General features: G+C 46.1%; 2 protein-coding genes across 2 annotated transcripts; both read right to left on the minus strand.

Annotated features, from left to right (window-relative positions):
* Positions 1-9,595: 9,595 nt before the first annotated feature.
* On the minus strand, positions 9,596-12,673 carry LOC135376984 (uncharacterized). Its single transcript, XM_064609377.1, has one exon. It carries the CDS (start codon positions 12,671-12,673, stop codon positions 9,596-9,598), a length of 3,078 nt encoding a protein of 1,025 aa, XP_064465447.1.
* Positions 12,674-13,984: 1,311 nt separating this feature from the next.
* Positions 13,985-14,896, minus strand: LOC135376983 (uncharacterized). Its single transcript, XM_064609376.1, has one exon. The coding sequence runs from the start codon at positions 14,894-14,896 to the stop codon at positions 13,985-13,987; it is 912 nt and encodes a 303-aa protein (XP_064465446.1).
* Between the last annotated feature and the right edge of the window lie 519 nt (positions 14,897-15,415).

The raw sequence follows: 15,415 nt of genomic DNA on the forward strand, positions 1-15,415 counted from the left end.
GAGGTACTGCGCAACGTTATGCTTTCGACATACGGCATTATTTTCAAATTATAGGTGATTCTTTTCATTTTGGACGTGCGGACTAAACACCCGTCTATGCGGTATTTCGCGCAACAGTGGCTTGTTGAGGAACTGTGCATGTTTATGCTTTGGGCAAATGGCATTATTTTCAAATTATAGGTGATTCTTTTTATTTTGTACGTGCGGGCTAAACACGCTTGTATGTGGTATTTAGCGCAATAGTGGCTGCTTGAGGAACTGTGCATGTTTATGCCTTCGAATATGGCATAATTTTCAAATTATAGGGGATTCTTTTTATTTTGTACGTGCGGACTACACACGCGTGTACGCGGTATATCGCGAAACAGTGGCTGCTTGACGAACTGTGCATGTTTATGCTGCCGACATATGGCATAATTTTCAAATTATAGGTGATTTTTTTTATTTTGTACGTGCGGACTAAACACACGTGTATGCGGTATTTCGCGCAACAGTGGCTGCCTGAGGTACTGTGAATGTTTATCCTTTCGACATATGGTATTATTTTCAAATTATAGGTGATTCTTTTTATTTTGTACGTGCGGACTAAACACGCGTGTATGCGGTATTTCGCGCAACAGTGGCTGCATGAGGAACTGTGCATGTTTACGCTTTCGACATATGGCGTTATTTTCAAATAAAGATCATTCTTTTTATTTTGTGCGTGCGGCTAAACACGCGTGTATGTGGTATTTCGCGCAACAGTGGCTGCTTGAGGAACTGTGCATGTTTATGCTTTCGACATAAGGCATTATTTTCAAATTCTAGGTGATTCTTTTTATTTTGTGCGGGCGGACTAAACACGCGTGTGTGCGGTATTCCGCGCAACAGTGGCTGCTTGAGGAACTGTGCATGTTTATGCTTTCGACATAAGGCATTATTTTCAAATTCTAGGTGATTCTTTTTATTTTGTGCGGGCGGACTAAACACGCGTGTGTGCGGTATTCCGCGCAACAGTGGCTGCTTGAGGAACTGTGCATGTTTATGCTTTCGACATATGGCATTATTTTCAAATTATAGGTGATTATTTTTTTTTGTACGTGCGGACTAAACACGCGTGTATGCGGTATTTCGTGCAACAGTGGCTGCTTGAGGAACTGTGCATGTTTATGCTTTCGACATACGGCATTATTTTCAAATAAAGGTCATTCTTTTTATTTTGTGCGTGCGGCTAAACACGCGTGTATGTGGTATTTCGCGCAACAGTGGCTGCTTGAGGAACTGTGCATGTTTATGCTTTCGACATAAGGCATTATTTTCAAATTCTAGGTGATTCTTTTTATTTTGTGCGGGCGGACTAAACACGCGTGTGTGCGGTACTCCGCGCAACAGTGGCTGCTTGAGGAACTGTGCATGTTTATGCTTTCAACATATGGCATTATTTTCAAATTATAGGTCATTCTTTTTGTTTTGTACGTGCGGGTTAAACACGCGTGTATGCGGTACTTCGCGAGACAGTGGCTGCCTGAGGAACTTTGCATGTTTATGCTTTCGACATACGGCATTATTTTCAAATTCTAGGTGATTCTTTTTATTTTGTGCGGGCGGACTAAACACGCGTGTGTGCGGTATTCCGCGCAACAGTGGCTGCTTGAGGAACTGTGCATGTTTATGCTTTCAACATATGGCATTATTTTCAAATTATAGGTCATTCTTTTTGTTTTGTACGTGCGGGTTAAACACGCGTGTATGCGGTACTTCGCGAGACAGTGGCTGCCTGAGGAACTTTGCATGTTTATGCTTTCGACATACGGCATTATTTTCAAATTATAGGTGATTCTTTTTATTTTGTACGTGCTGACTAAACACACGTGTATGCGGTATTTCGCGCAACAGTGGCTGCTTGAGGAACTGTGCATGTTTATGCTTTCGACATATGGCATTATTTTCAACTTATAGGTGATTCTTTTTATTTTGTGCGTGCGGCTAAACATGCGTATATGCGGTATTTCGCGCAACAGTGGCTGCCTGAGGTACTGTGAATGTTTATGCTTTCGACATATGGTATTATTTTCAAATTATAGGTGATTCTTTTTATTTTGTACGTGCGGACTAAAAACGCGTGTATGCGGTATTTCGCGCAACAGTGGCTGCTTGAGGAACTGTCCATGTTTATGCTTTCGACATATGGCATTATTTTCAACTCATAGGTGATTCTTTTTATTTTGTGCGTGCGGCTAAACATGCGTATATGCGGTATTTCGCGCAACAGTGGCTGCCTGAGGTACTGTGCATATTTATGCTTTCGACATATGGCATTATTTTCAAATTATAGGTCATTCTTTTCATTTTGTGCGTGCAACTAAACACGCGTGTATGCGGTATATCGCGAGACAGTGGCTGCCTGAAGAACTGTGCATGTTTATGCTTTCGACATACGGCATTATTTTCAAATTATAGGTGATTCTTTTTATTTTGTACGTGCGGATTAAACACGCGTGTATGCGGTATTTCGCGCAACAGTGGCTGCCTGAGGTACTGCGCAACGTTATGCTTTCGACATACGGCATTATTTTCAAATTATAGGTGATTCTTTTCATTTTGGACGTGCGGACTAAACACCCGTCTATGCGGTATTTCGCGCAACAGTGGCTTGTTGAGGAACTGTGCATGTTTATGCTTTGGGCAAATGGCATTATTTTCAAATTATAGGTGATTCTTTTTATTTTGTACGTGCGGACTAAACACGCTTGTATGTGGTATTTAGCGCAATAGTGGCTGCTTGAGGAACTGTGCATGTTTATGCCTTCGAATATGGCATAATTTTCAAATTATAGGTGATTCTTTTTATTTTGTACGTGCGGACTACACACGCATGTACGCGGTATATCGCGAAACAGTGGCTGCTTGACGAACTGTGCATGTTTATGCTGCCGACATATGGCATAATTTTCAAATTATAGGTGATTTTTTTTATTTTGTACGTGCGGACTAAACACACGTGTATGCGGTATATCGCGCAACAGTGGCTGCCTGAGGTACTGTGAATGTTTATGCTTTCGACATATGGTATTATTTTCAAATTATAGGTGATTCTTTTTATTTTGTACGTGCGGACTAAACACGCGTGTATGCGGTATTTCGCGCAACAGTGGCTGCATGAGGAACTGTGCATGTTTATGCTTTCGACATATGGCGTTATTTTCAAATAAAGATCATTCTTTTTATTTTGTGCGTGCGGCTAAACACGCGTGTATGTGGTATTTTGCGCAACAGTGGCTGCTTGAGGAACTGTGCATGTTTATGCTTTCGACATAAGGCATTATTTTCAAATTCTAGGTGATTCTTTTTATTTTGTGCGGGCGGACTAAACACGCGTGTGTACGGTATTCCGCGCAACAGTGGCTGCTTGAGGAACTGTGCATGTTTATGCTTTCGACATATGGCATTATTTTCAAATTATAGGTGAAATTTTTTTTTTGTACGTGCGGACTAAACACGCGTGTATGCGGTATTTCGCGCAACAGTGGCTGCTTGAGGAACTGTGCATGTTTATGCTTTCGACATACGGCATTATTTTCAAATAAAGGTCATTCTTTTTATTTTGTGCGTGCGGCTAAACACGCGTGTATGTGGTATTTCGCGCAACAGTGGCTGCTTGAGGAACTGTGCATGTTTATGCTTTCGACATAAGGCATTATTTTCAAATTCTAGGTGATTCTTTTTATTTTGTGCGGGCGGACTAAACACGCGTGTGTGCGGTCTTCCGCGCAACAGTGGCTGCTTGAGGAACTGTGCATGTTTATGCTTTCAACATATGGCATTATTTTCAAATTATAGGTCATTCTTTTTGTTTTGTACGTGCGGGTTAAACACGCGTGTATGCGGTACTTCGCGAGACAGTGGCTGCCTGAGGAACTTTGCATGTTTATGCTTTCGACATACGGCATTATTTTCAAATTATAGGTGATTCTTTTTATTTTGTACGTGCTGACTAAACACACGTGTATGCGGTATTTCGCGCAACAGTGGCTGCTTGAGGAACTGTGCATGTTTATGCTTTCGACATATGGCATTATTTTCAACTGATAGGTGATTCTTTTTATTTTGTGCGTGCGGCTAAACATGCGTATATGCGGTATTTCGCGCAACAGTGGCTGCCTGAGGTACTGTGAATGTTTATGCTTTCGACATATGGTATTATTTTCAAATTATAGGTGATTCTTTTTATTTTGTACGTGCGGACTAAACACGCGTGTATGCGGTATTTCGCGCAACAGTGGCTGCTTGAGGAACTGTGCATGTTTATGCTTTCGACATATGGCATTATTTTCAACTTATAGGTGATTCTTTTTATTTTGTGCGTGCGGCTAAACATGCGTATATGCGGTATTTCGCGCAACAGTGGCTGCCTGAGGTACTGTGCATGTTTATGCTTTCGACATATGGCATTATTTTCAAATTATAGGTCATTCTTTTCATTTTGTGCGTGCAACTAAACACGCGTGTATGCGGTATATCGCGAGACAGTGGCTGCCTGAAGAACTGTGCATGTTTATGCTTTCGACATACGGCATTATTTTCAAATTATAGGTGATTCTTTTTATTTTGTACGTGCGGATTAAACACGCGTGTATGCGGTATTTCGCGCAACAGTGGCTTGTTGAGGAACTGTGCATGTTTATGCTTTGGGCAAATGGCATTATTTTCAAATTATAGGTGATTCTTTTTATTTTGTACGTGCGGACTAAACACGCTTGTATGTGGTATTTAGCGCAATAGTGGCCGCTTGAGGAACTGTGCATGTTTATGCCTTCGAATATGGCATAATTTTCAAATTATAGGTGATTCTTTTTATTTTGTACGTGCGGACTACACACGCATGTACGCGGTATATCGCGAAACAGTGGCTGCTTGACGAACTGTGCATGTTTATGCTGCCGACATATGGCATAATTTTCAAATTATAGGTGATTTTTTTTATTTTGTACGTGCGGACTAAACACACGTGTATGCGGTATATCGCGCAACAGTGGCTGCCTGAGGTTCTGTGAATGTTTATGCTTTCGACATATGGTATTATTTTCAAATTATAGGTGATTCTTTTTATTTTGTACGTGCGGACTAAACACGCGTGTATGCGGTATTTCGCGCAACAGTGGCTGCATGAGGAACTGTGCATGTTTATGCTTTCGACATATGGCGTTATTTTCAAATAAAGATCATTCTTTTTATTTTGTGCGTGCGGCTAAACACGCGTGTATGTGGTATTTTGCGCAACAGTGGCTGCTTGAGGAACTGTGCATGTTTATGCTTTCGACATAAGGCATTATTTTCAAATTCTAGGTGATTCTTTTTATTTTGTGCGGGCGGACTAAACACGCGTGTGTGCGGTATTCCGCGCAACAGTGGCTGCTTGAGGAACTGTGCATGTTTATGCTTTCGACATATGGCATTATTTTCAAATTATAGGTGAAATTTTTTTTTTGTGCGTGCGGACTAAACACGCGTGTATGCGGTATTTCGCGCAACAGTGGCTGCTTGAGGAACTGTGCATGTTTATGCTTTCGACATACGGCATTATTTTCAAATAAAGGTCATTCTTTTTATTTTGTGCGTGCGGCTAAACACGCGTGTATGTGGTATTTCGCGCAACAGTGGCTGCTTGAGGAACTGTGCATGTTTATGCTTTCGACATAAGGCATTATTTTCAAATTCTAGGTGATTCTTTTTATTTTGTGCGGGCGGACTAAACACGCGTGTGTGCGGTATTCCGCGCAACAGTGGCTGCTTGAGGAACTGTGCATGTTTATGCTTTCAACATATGGCATTATTTTCAAATTATAGGTCATTCTTTTTGTTTTGTACGTGCGGGTTAAACACGCGTGTATGCGGTACTTCGCGAGACAGTGGCTGCTTGAGGAACTTTGCATGTTTATGCTTTCGACATACGGCATTATTTTCAAATTATAGGTGATTCTTTTTATTTTGTACGTGCTGACTAAACACACGTGTATGCGGTATTTCGCGCAACAGTGGCTGCTTGAGGAACTGTGCATGTTTATGCTTTCGACATATGGCATTATTTTCAACTTATAGGTGATTCTTTTTATTTTGTGCGTGCGGCTAAACATGCGTATATGCGGTATTTCGCGCAACAGTGGCTGCCTGAGGTACTGTGAATGTTTATGCTTTCGACATATGGTATTATTTTCAAATTATAGGTGATTCTTTTTATTTTGTACGTGCGGACTAAACACGCGTGTATGCGGTATTTCGCGCAACAGTGGCTGCTTGAGGAACTGTGCATGTTTATGCTTTCGACAGATGGCATTATTTTCAACTTATAGGTGATTCTTTTTATTTTGTGCGTGCGGCTAAACATGCGTATATGCGGTATTTCGCGCAACAGTGGCTGCCTGAGGTACTGTGCATGTTTATGCTTTCGACATATGGCATTATTTTCAAATTATAGGTCATTCTTTTCATTTTGTGCGTGCAACTAAACACGCGTGTATGCGGTATATCGCGAGACAGTGGCTGCCTGAAGACCTGTGCATGTTTATGCTTTCGACATACGGCATTATTTTCAAATTATAGGTGATTCTTTTTATTTTGTACGTGCGGATTAAACACGCGTGTATGCGGTATTTCGCGCAACAGTGGCTGCCTGAGGTACTGCGCAACGTTATGCTTTCGACATACGGCATTATTTTCAAATTATAGGTGATTCCTTTCATTTTGGACGTGCGGACTAAACACCCGTCTATGCGGTATTTCGCGCAACAGTGGCTTGTTGAGGAACTGTGCATGTTTATGCTTTGGGCAAATGGCATTATTTTCAAATTATAGGTGATTCTTTTTATTTTGTACGTGCGGACTAAACACGCTTGTATGTGGTATTTAGCGCAATAGTGGCTGCTTGAGGAACTGTGCATGTTTATGCCTTCGAATATGGCATAATTTTCAAATTATAGGTGATTCTTTTTATTTTGTACGTGCGGACTACACACGCGTGTACGCGGTATATCGCGAAACAGTGGCTGCTTGACGAACTGTGCATGTTTATGCTGCCGACATATGGCATAATTTTCAAATTATAGGTGATTTTTTTTATTTTGTACGTGCGGACTAAACACACGTGTATGCGGTATTTCGCGCAACAGTGGCTGCCTGAGGTACTGTGAATGTTTATGCTTTCGACATATGGTATTATTTTCAAATTATAGGTGATTCTTTTTATTTTGTACGTGCGGACTAAACACGCGTGTATGCGGTATTTCGCGCAACAGTGGCTGCATGAGGAACTGTGCATGTTTATGCTGTCGACATATGGCGTTATTTTCAAATAAAGATCATTCTTTTTATTTTGTGCGTGCGGCTAAACACGCGTGTATGCGGTATTTCGCGCAACAGTGGCTGCTTGAGGAACTGTGCATGTTTATGCTTTCGACATAAGGCATGATTTTCAAATTCTAGATGATTCTTTTTATTTTGTGCGGGCGGACTAAACACGCGTGTGTGCGGTATTCCGCGCAACAGTGGCTGCTTGAGGAACTGTGCATGTTTATGCTTTCAACATATGGCATTATTTTCAAATTATAGGTCATCCTTTTTGTTTTGTACGTGCGGGTTAAACACGCGTGTATGCGGTACTTCGCGAGACAGTGGCTGCCTGAGGAAGTTTGCATGTTTATGCTTTCGATATACGGCATTATTTTCAACTTATAGGTGATTCTTTTTATTTTGTGCGTGCGGACTAAGCACGCGTGTATGTGGTATTTCGCGCAACAGTGGCTGCTTGAGGAACTGTGCATGTTTATGCTAGTAGTATAGAGGGTTGTCCCATTAAACTGCTGTCCAGTTAGCTATATGGGTGTCTGGTTCGAACCCCACAGCGTCTGGGACACCGTCCCGTGTGCGGAGGGCGCGGCGCCAGTGCGGAGGGTTGTCCGAGCGCTTATCGGCGGGGGGAGGGCTGCGTGCGCGCTTACTAGCTCACATTTTTCAGCCTGGGCCAACTTCTTTCGTCCTTTTTTAATCTGCGCCGAATTTTTTCGCGACTTTTTCCCGTGCGCGACAGGCGGCGCTCGTGTGGAGGGCTGCTGCAGTGGGTGGAGCGTGGCCGGATGGTTGCGTGAGCGCTTACCAGCTAACATTTTTCATCATGGGCCGACTTCTTTCATTTTTCAATCTGTGCCGAATTGAATCGCAATTTTTTTCCAGCTACAACAGGTGTGCAGTAGGCGATTTACATGCAAAGGATAGCCGTACACAAAAGTACAAGTGAAAATATATTTATTAAAGTCATTAGTGTCAGGAGTTATGTTATGACTCTATGTGAAGGAGAAAAACCCGGCCAAAAACCTGAAGCAGAAGAAACACAATACATGTAACAAAGATTGTACTTATTACTGGTATGACTCAATGGGATTAAAGACGTATCTCTTATTATAATGGGCCAACTTCTTTCGTCATTTTTCAATCCACACCGAATTTTTTCGCGACTTTTTCCTGTGCGCGACAGGCGGCGCTCGTGTGGAGGGCTGCTGCAGTGGGTGGAGCGTGGCCGGATGGTTGCGTGAGCGCTTACCAGCTAACATTTTTCATCCTGGGCCGACTTCTTTCGTCATTTTTTCAATCTGTGCCGAATTGAATCGCAATTTTTTTCCAGCTACAACAGGTGTGCAGTAGGCGATTTACATGCAAAGGATAGCCGTACACAAAAGTACAAGTGAAAATATATTTATTAAAGTCATTAGTGTCAGGAGTTATGTTATGACTCTATGTGAAGGAGAAAAACCCGGCCAAAAACCTGAAGCAGAAGAAACACAATACATGTAACAAAGATTGTACTTATTACTGGTATGACTCAATGGGATTAAAGACGTATCTCTTATTATAATGGGCCAACTTCTTTCGTCATTTTTCAATCCACACCGAATTTTTTCGCGAATTTTTTCTGTGCGCGACAGGCGGCGCTCGTGTGGAGGGCTGCTGCAGTGGGTGGAGCGTGGCCGGATGGTTGCGTGAGCGCTTACCAGCTAACATTTTTCATCCTGGGCCGACTTCTTTCGTCATTTTTCAATCTGTGCCGAATATAATCGCAATTTTTTTCCAGCTACAACTGGTGTGCAGTAGGCGATTTACATGCAAAGGATAGCCGTGCACAAAAGTACAAGTGAAAATATATTTATTAAAGTCATTAGTGTCAGGAATTATGTTATGACTCTATGTGAAGGAGAAAAACCCGGCCAAAAACCTGAAGCAGAAGAAACACAATACATGTAACAAAGATTATACTTATTACAGGTGTGATGCAATAGCATTGAAGGGGTTATTCAAGAATGGACCCACGACTTTTCCAACACTTCAAACTTCTTTATGGAACTGGTCGGAGCGCTTCGCTCCATTCAACAACAGCAACATAACAAACAAAAATATCACCCAATCATTGGCCCACACGCTATTTAAGGTCCCCGAGAGCCCACATCGTCCTCCTCTACTTACGAACGACAACGACAACGAAGTTATTTAACTCAAATCTGCAAAATCCTCCCCGGCAAAATGAGAAGTCTCATTTTTCTTGTGAAAATACTAACACACGATAACTAAGTCAATAAACCTCTAATGGATACAGCAACTGAATTGGTCTCCGTAGCACTGTCCCATCAGTCAATCTTACAGCGCACGCACGGACGTTACGATCTCTTCCGGGAAACAGCTCCACAACCAGTCCTGTCTTCCACATGTGCCGAGGCAGCTTTTCATTGTGCACTATGACCAGGTCCCCGACGCGAAGCGGTGTCGTTCCACCGGTGGATTTGACACTATGGGCGGACCGCAGCTGCAGAAGATATTCAGTTCCCCAACGTTTCCAAAAACGATCTAGTAGTTGTTGATGAAGCTTCCAGTACGCCCGCGTGTCTGTGGTCGGCCCCTGAAGGTTGATGTCGAAAGGTGGCAAAGAAGTCACCCGCTTCCCTACCAGGAAGTGGGCCGGTGTCAGTGGCTCTCTGTCTTCTGGTGTATCGTTCACAGCCGTCAGAGGGCGAGAGTTGATGACTGCCTCTACGCCATGTAAAACAGTGGTGAGCTCCTCGAAGCTGAAGCAGTTCTTCACGAGCGTCCTTCTTAGCGCAGTCTTGACACTTCTCACCAGTCGCTCCCAGAAACCGCCCCACCAGGGCGCGCGTTCGACGATATATTTCCAATTAATTCCTACGGTGGTGAGGTGGTCCTGGAAGGCTGGGTCTTTCAGTGCTTTCCACACTTGCTTCTCGGCCTTCTTGAAGGTTGCGGCGTTGTCGCTGTAGATAACCGATGGAAGCCCTCGCCGGGAAGTGAAACGTTTGAACGCCAGGAGAAAACTTTGAGTCGTCATATCCGATACTAGTTCCAAGTGCACTGCACGGGTGACTGCGCATGTAAATAGCGCTATGTAAGACTTATTGTTGCCTCCACCTGCTGGTGTGATGATCAACGGTCCCGCGAAATCTATCCCAACCACTTGGAATGGCCGGTTCTCAGTCACCCGCTCGCTGGGCAGTGGTGCAACAGGTGCCGACGCTGGCTTTACCCGGTGTCGTTTGCATGCGTTGCATCGAAACAGAACTTTTTTGACTAGTTGCCGACATCGCTGTACCCAATATCGCTCTCGCACTTCGGTTATGGTGTCTTGCACACCCCCGTGGAGAAGCCGTCGATGAGCCGCCTCAACGATCAGTTCGGTGACTCTGTGTCCGTGCGGGGGGAGCACCGGATGTCTTACGTCCGTTGGCAATGTCGAGTGCTGCAACCGTCCCGAGATCCTTAAAATATCATCCTGGTCCAGAACTGGCTGCAAGAGGGCGATCGGAGACTTCTGGCTCACTATGCCCCCACCTGCGAGCTCCTGCAACTCCTTGTAGTACTCGGACCTTTGTGCCTCTTTAACGCAATGGACCTCCGCCTCATGAACCTCATTAGCAGTTAGGGGCCCTTGCCGCCTGTTCTTTCGCCTGCAACGGTCTGCAAAGCGGCGAATCCATGCTGTGAGCCTCAACACGAAATACCAACTACTGTAGTTCTCTAGCCTCAGTAGGCTGGAAGTAGTAGTGTCAGTGTTCACGAAGAGCACTTGTATCTTTACCCGTTCTGCTTCTACAGTCTCTTCGTTCACCTGTGGTTCGTGCGTGCCGCTGAGCCATAACTCCGCCGACTCCGACAACCATGCAGGGCCTCTAAACCATATCTTGCTGTGTAGCAGTTTCTCCATGCTTTCACCTCTTGTGAGCAGGTCCGCTGGATTTTGCTCCCCTGGACAGTGCCTCCAAGCAGCTGGATCGGTTGCAGTTTGAATTTCTGTCACCCTGTTGCGTACAAACTGCTTCCACCGCAGTGCCGATCCTTTAATCCAACAGAGTACGATGTTCGAGTCTGTCCAGAAGATTAGCTGGAGGGGAAGGTGAGAGAGCGAACCCAAAAGGCTTTTGGCCAGCCTACATCCTATTAGAGCTCCCATGAGTTCTAGGCGGGGTAGGGTCAGTGTTTTTAGCGGCGCAACTCGTGCTTTAGCAACCATAAGCGTGACCACGACCTTTCCATTGACGTCCTCTGTGCGCAGGTATACGGTGGCTCCGTAAGCCGACTGACTGGCGTCCGTGAAGACGTGCACCTGGATTGCGTTCGCAATGTCTTCAACCCCTTCGCTCACATAGCGAGGTATTTCGATTCTTGCCATGTCCGGCAGTTCCTCGCACCAGCGCTTCCACTCCAAAGCTATTTCTTCAGGTAGTTCGTCGTCCCAATTAAGACCATGCTGCCAGATGCGCTGGAAGAGCATGCGAGCCCGTATCGTGAATGGACTGGCAACACCAAGTGGGTCGAAAATCGAGGCTGAGAGCTGCAGCACCGAGCGTTTCGTGTTGCCCGCCGACGTGGTGTTGGGTGGGCTGCATTCCGTGAGCTTGATGCTGTCAGTGTGTCGATTCCACCGTAATCCCAAAAGTCCTGTTTCTATGGTTGCAGCGTAGTGCTCTTCTAAGCGTGGCTCGTGATCTGCGAAGAGGCTATTGAGAGCCGGGGAATTCGATGCCCACTTTCTTAACTCCATCCCAGCCGACCTCATGACGGTATTCGCGTCCTTGTACAGTTGTTCAGCTTCATCCTCGCTTGAAGCGCCAGTCAATAGGTCATCCACATAAAAGGAATTTGCAAGATGCGCTGCCGTTTCCTGTAGGTGCTTTTCCACATTCTTTAGATGGTACCGTATTGTCGCCGACAAAAGGAAAGGACTGGAGGTTGTACCGAACGGTACTCTGGTCATTCTCCAGACTTCCACGTTGGGCAACTGACCATCTTCCTTCGGCGTTTCGTTACACCACAGGAAACGAAGTGCGTCACGATCCTCTTCCCTGACTACAATCTGGAGGAACGCTTTGGCAATGTCCGCCACCAGAGCGACCTTGACCGTCCGAAAGCGCAGCAGCAGCGGCAGTAGTTCCGTGTTTAGCTTCGGTCCCTTTTCGAGATGCGCGTTCAGAGATGCGGTCCCCGGGGCATGCGAGGACGCATCAAAGACAACTCTGAGCTTCGTTGTCGTTGAATTCTCCCGGACAACCGCCTGGTGTGGCATATAGTAAATATGCTCTGTTGGTGCTTGCTCCGCTTCGGTAACTACCTCTGCATGTCCGTCGTTGAGGTACTTCCTCATCGCACAATCGTACTCAGAAGAGTTTTGTTCGAACGAAGTCTCTTCATCAGCCTTCTCAGCCTACGCTCAGCCACTTCCCGGTTGTCCCTTAGCGTGACACTGCCAGTCTTCCACGGCAAACTCACTTTATATCGGCCGTCCTCCTTTTGTATGGTGTCCTGGAAATGTAGCCACACTGCGTCGTCCTCTGAGCGCTGGTCATTTGCGCCGTCTGTTATCCCAAGACCTTCCAGCTCCCAGAACATTCGGAGATCAAACGGCCTTTCCTCGTTGCTTGCCTCCACGTGTAACGCGCAGGTTAGCGTGACGTCTCCGGTGACTGACGACAGGACAGCGGTGGGACCTTGGAACGTCCAGCCTAACTGCGTGTTCACCGCAACTGTACGGTCGTCCGCCTCTGACCGTCGCACATCGGACTTTAGGAACCTCCACATCTGATCCGCTCCAATCAGAAGATTCCTGCTTCGGCTTTCGCTCCTGGGAAGAACATTTCGTCGGCAATGGAACCGCCCTCCCTTCTGATGGCGTCCACGAAGCTGTCATTTGCCGTGGCTTCTGCCAGGTCCTTACAGGTGAAAGGAATTTCTACGGCTTCAATCAGATGCTATTTCTGATCGTACTGGCTCCGCAAACGCACCTGGACCAGTCTTCTGTGTGAACTTACTGACGTTTCTGGGTCCCCAAATGTGTTCAGTCGCACGGTTACTTCATCCAGTACCGGTAGCCCCAGCTGCCGTGACACATCTTCTCGAACGAACGTTTTCTGACTGCCGCCGTCGAAAATACCTCGGATATATGCGGATTGATTGTCAGCGATGACCCATGAGCGGAACGTCTGCAAAAGTACCGTGGCACTGACCCTGTCTCGATCGGAGCTTGCTGCGTGCATGGCAACTGTGTCAACTTCTTTCGCTTTCGTTGACGAGCTTCCCGACCATTTAGGGTCGCACATGGAGGTCACGTGTTTCCCCTTGCATGTTAAGCATGTGACTTTTCGCCTACAGTCCTTAGCTCGGTGCCCCTTGACGGTACACCTGAAGCAGCGGCCGTCCGTCGCGAGTACCTTCTTCTTTCGTTCCAGTTCAATGGGTGTGTTGCAATCTCCACTGCTGTGGTCTTCCGAGTCGCAGAAGATGCACTTTGACGTGGCTTTCGCTAATGACTGCAGTACGGCCGCGGCTGGGACGTTCTTCTCTTTCCGTAGACTCTTTCCCAGGGTTCCACCTCTGGGTGGCCCGTCTCTGTTCGTGCTGACCATACCGGACTTCTCACGGCTTTCCACCTCGATATGCAGGAAGTCCAGTACTCTCTCTAACTCCTTTTCGGTGTACGAGGTCTCGTGCTGTACCATTGACCATCTCCCGATGCACTGTCCTGTTGAACAGCGGCTGCTGTTGTTGCACGTGCTGACCGGCGATAGTACTCCAGTGTGATGTCGCTGGGTAGTGCCTTGAGAAGTATGTCCACCAGCAAAGCAGCGTACGCTGAGTTGGCAACTCCCAGCGCTCGCAAACCACGGATATGAGCCTGCGTGTGATCGTACAGTCGTCGAAGTCCTCTGACATCACTTGGTGACGTCACCGCTGGGAGGGTCCGGAGCTTCGCAAGGTGGTCCTGGGTGATCCTTTTCCGGTCCCCAAATCGACGGGTTAGTATCTTGACAGCGTCCTCGTAGCACGCTTCCGAAGCTTGCAGACCAGCTATAGCGGCAGCGGGTGGTCCAGACAAGAGCGTCCGCAGGTATTGAAATTTCTCACTTTTTGTGAGATCGTCGTTTTCGTGCACCGCTTCGCAGAATTGTTCCCAGAAAGGGAGCCATCGATCCAAATCTCCACGGAAGGTCTGTAGCTGTAGTTTGGGTAGCTTTATCCTCTTTGACCTACCTCTCGTTCCCTCTTCGGTTACTGCATAGGCCGCAGGAGGTCTGCGGTCACCTTCCGTTAACTCCGCAATCTTCGCCTTCAACAGCGCTGTCGTGTGAGCGATGCGATCCTCGTATTCCAGGACCACAGCGTACTCTTCAGCGAGGCTCTCAGTCGCCACCAACGCTTCCAGCTCCGAGTCCAGTTGACCGATTTCTCTGCTGGTCGTAAGAAGTCTCTCCAACAGTGACTTGTACGTATGTGCCGTAGTTCCCGTGTCTGCGAGGGCAGCCGTCGCCTCATTGATAATCCTCGTTGACTGTCCACGTCGCGCTCCTCGCTTGACCTTCAGACGTTCCATCAGTGCTGGCCGTTGATGAAACCTTCGATAGTAGATTTCCCAAGTCAGCAGGTCCTCGAATCGATCGTTCCGGTATGTCACCGAGTCGAAGTCCCGGGTTTCGGCACCAATAATATTCAAGAATGGACCCACGACTTTTCCAACACTTCAAACTTCTTTATGGAACTGGTCGGAGCGCTTCGCTCCATTCAACAACAGCAACATAACAAACAAAAAATATCACCCAATCATTGGCTCACACGCTATTTAAGGTCCCCGAGAGCCCACATCGTCCTCCTCTACTTACGAACGACAACGACAACGAAGTTATTTAACTCAAATCTGCAAAAGGGGTGTCGCTATGGCGGGCTAGCCCGCCATAGTGTCGCGGATCAAACGCAATATTTTTTATTAGTGGTAATCACGCGTTTTCAATGAATCAGAAGGGATAGCACATTTTAATCAAATAATATATTTTTAATCATTACGATTACAATCAAAATTACAAGTTTTATTATAAAAATTCTGAGACTTGAGAAC

This window comes from Ornithodoros turicata, unplaced genomic scaffold (genome assembly GCF_037126465.1).
Source record: "Ornithodoros turicata isolate Travis unplaced genomic scaffold, ASM3712646v1 ctg00001416.1, whole genome shotgun sequence".
Taxonomy (NCBI): Eukaryota; Metazoa; Arthropoda; class Arachnida; order Ixodida; family Argasidae; genus Ornithodoros; species Ornithodoros turicata.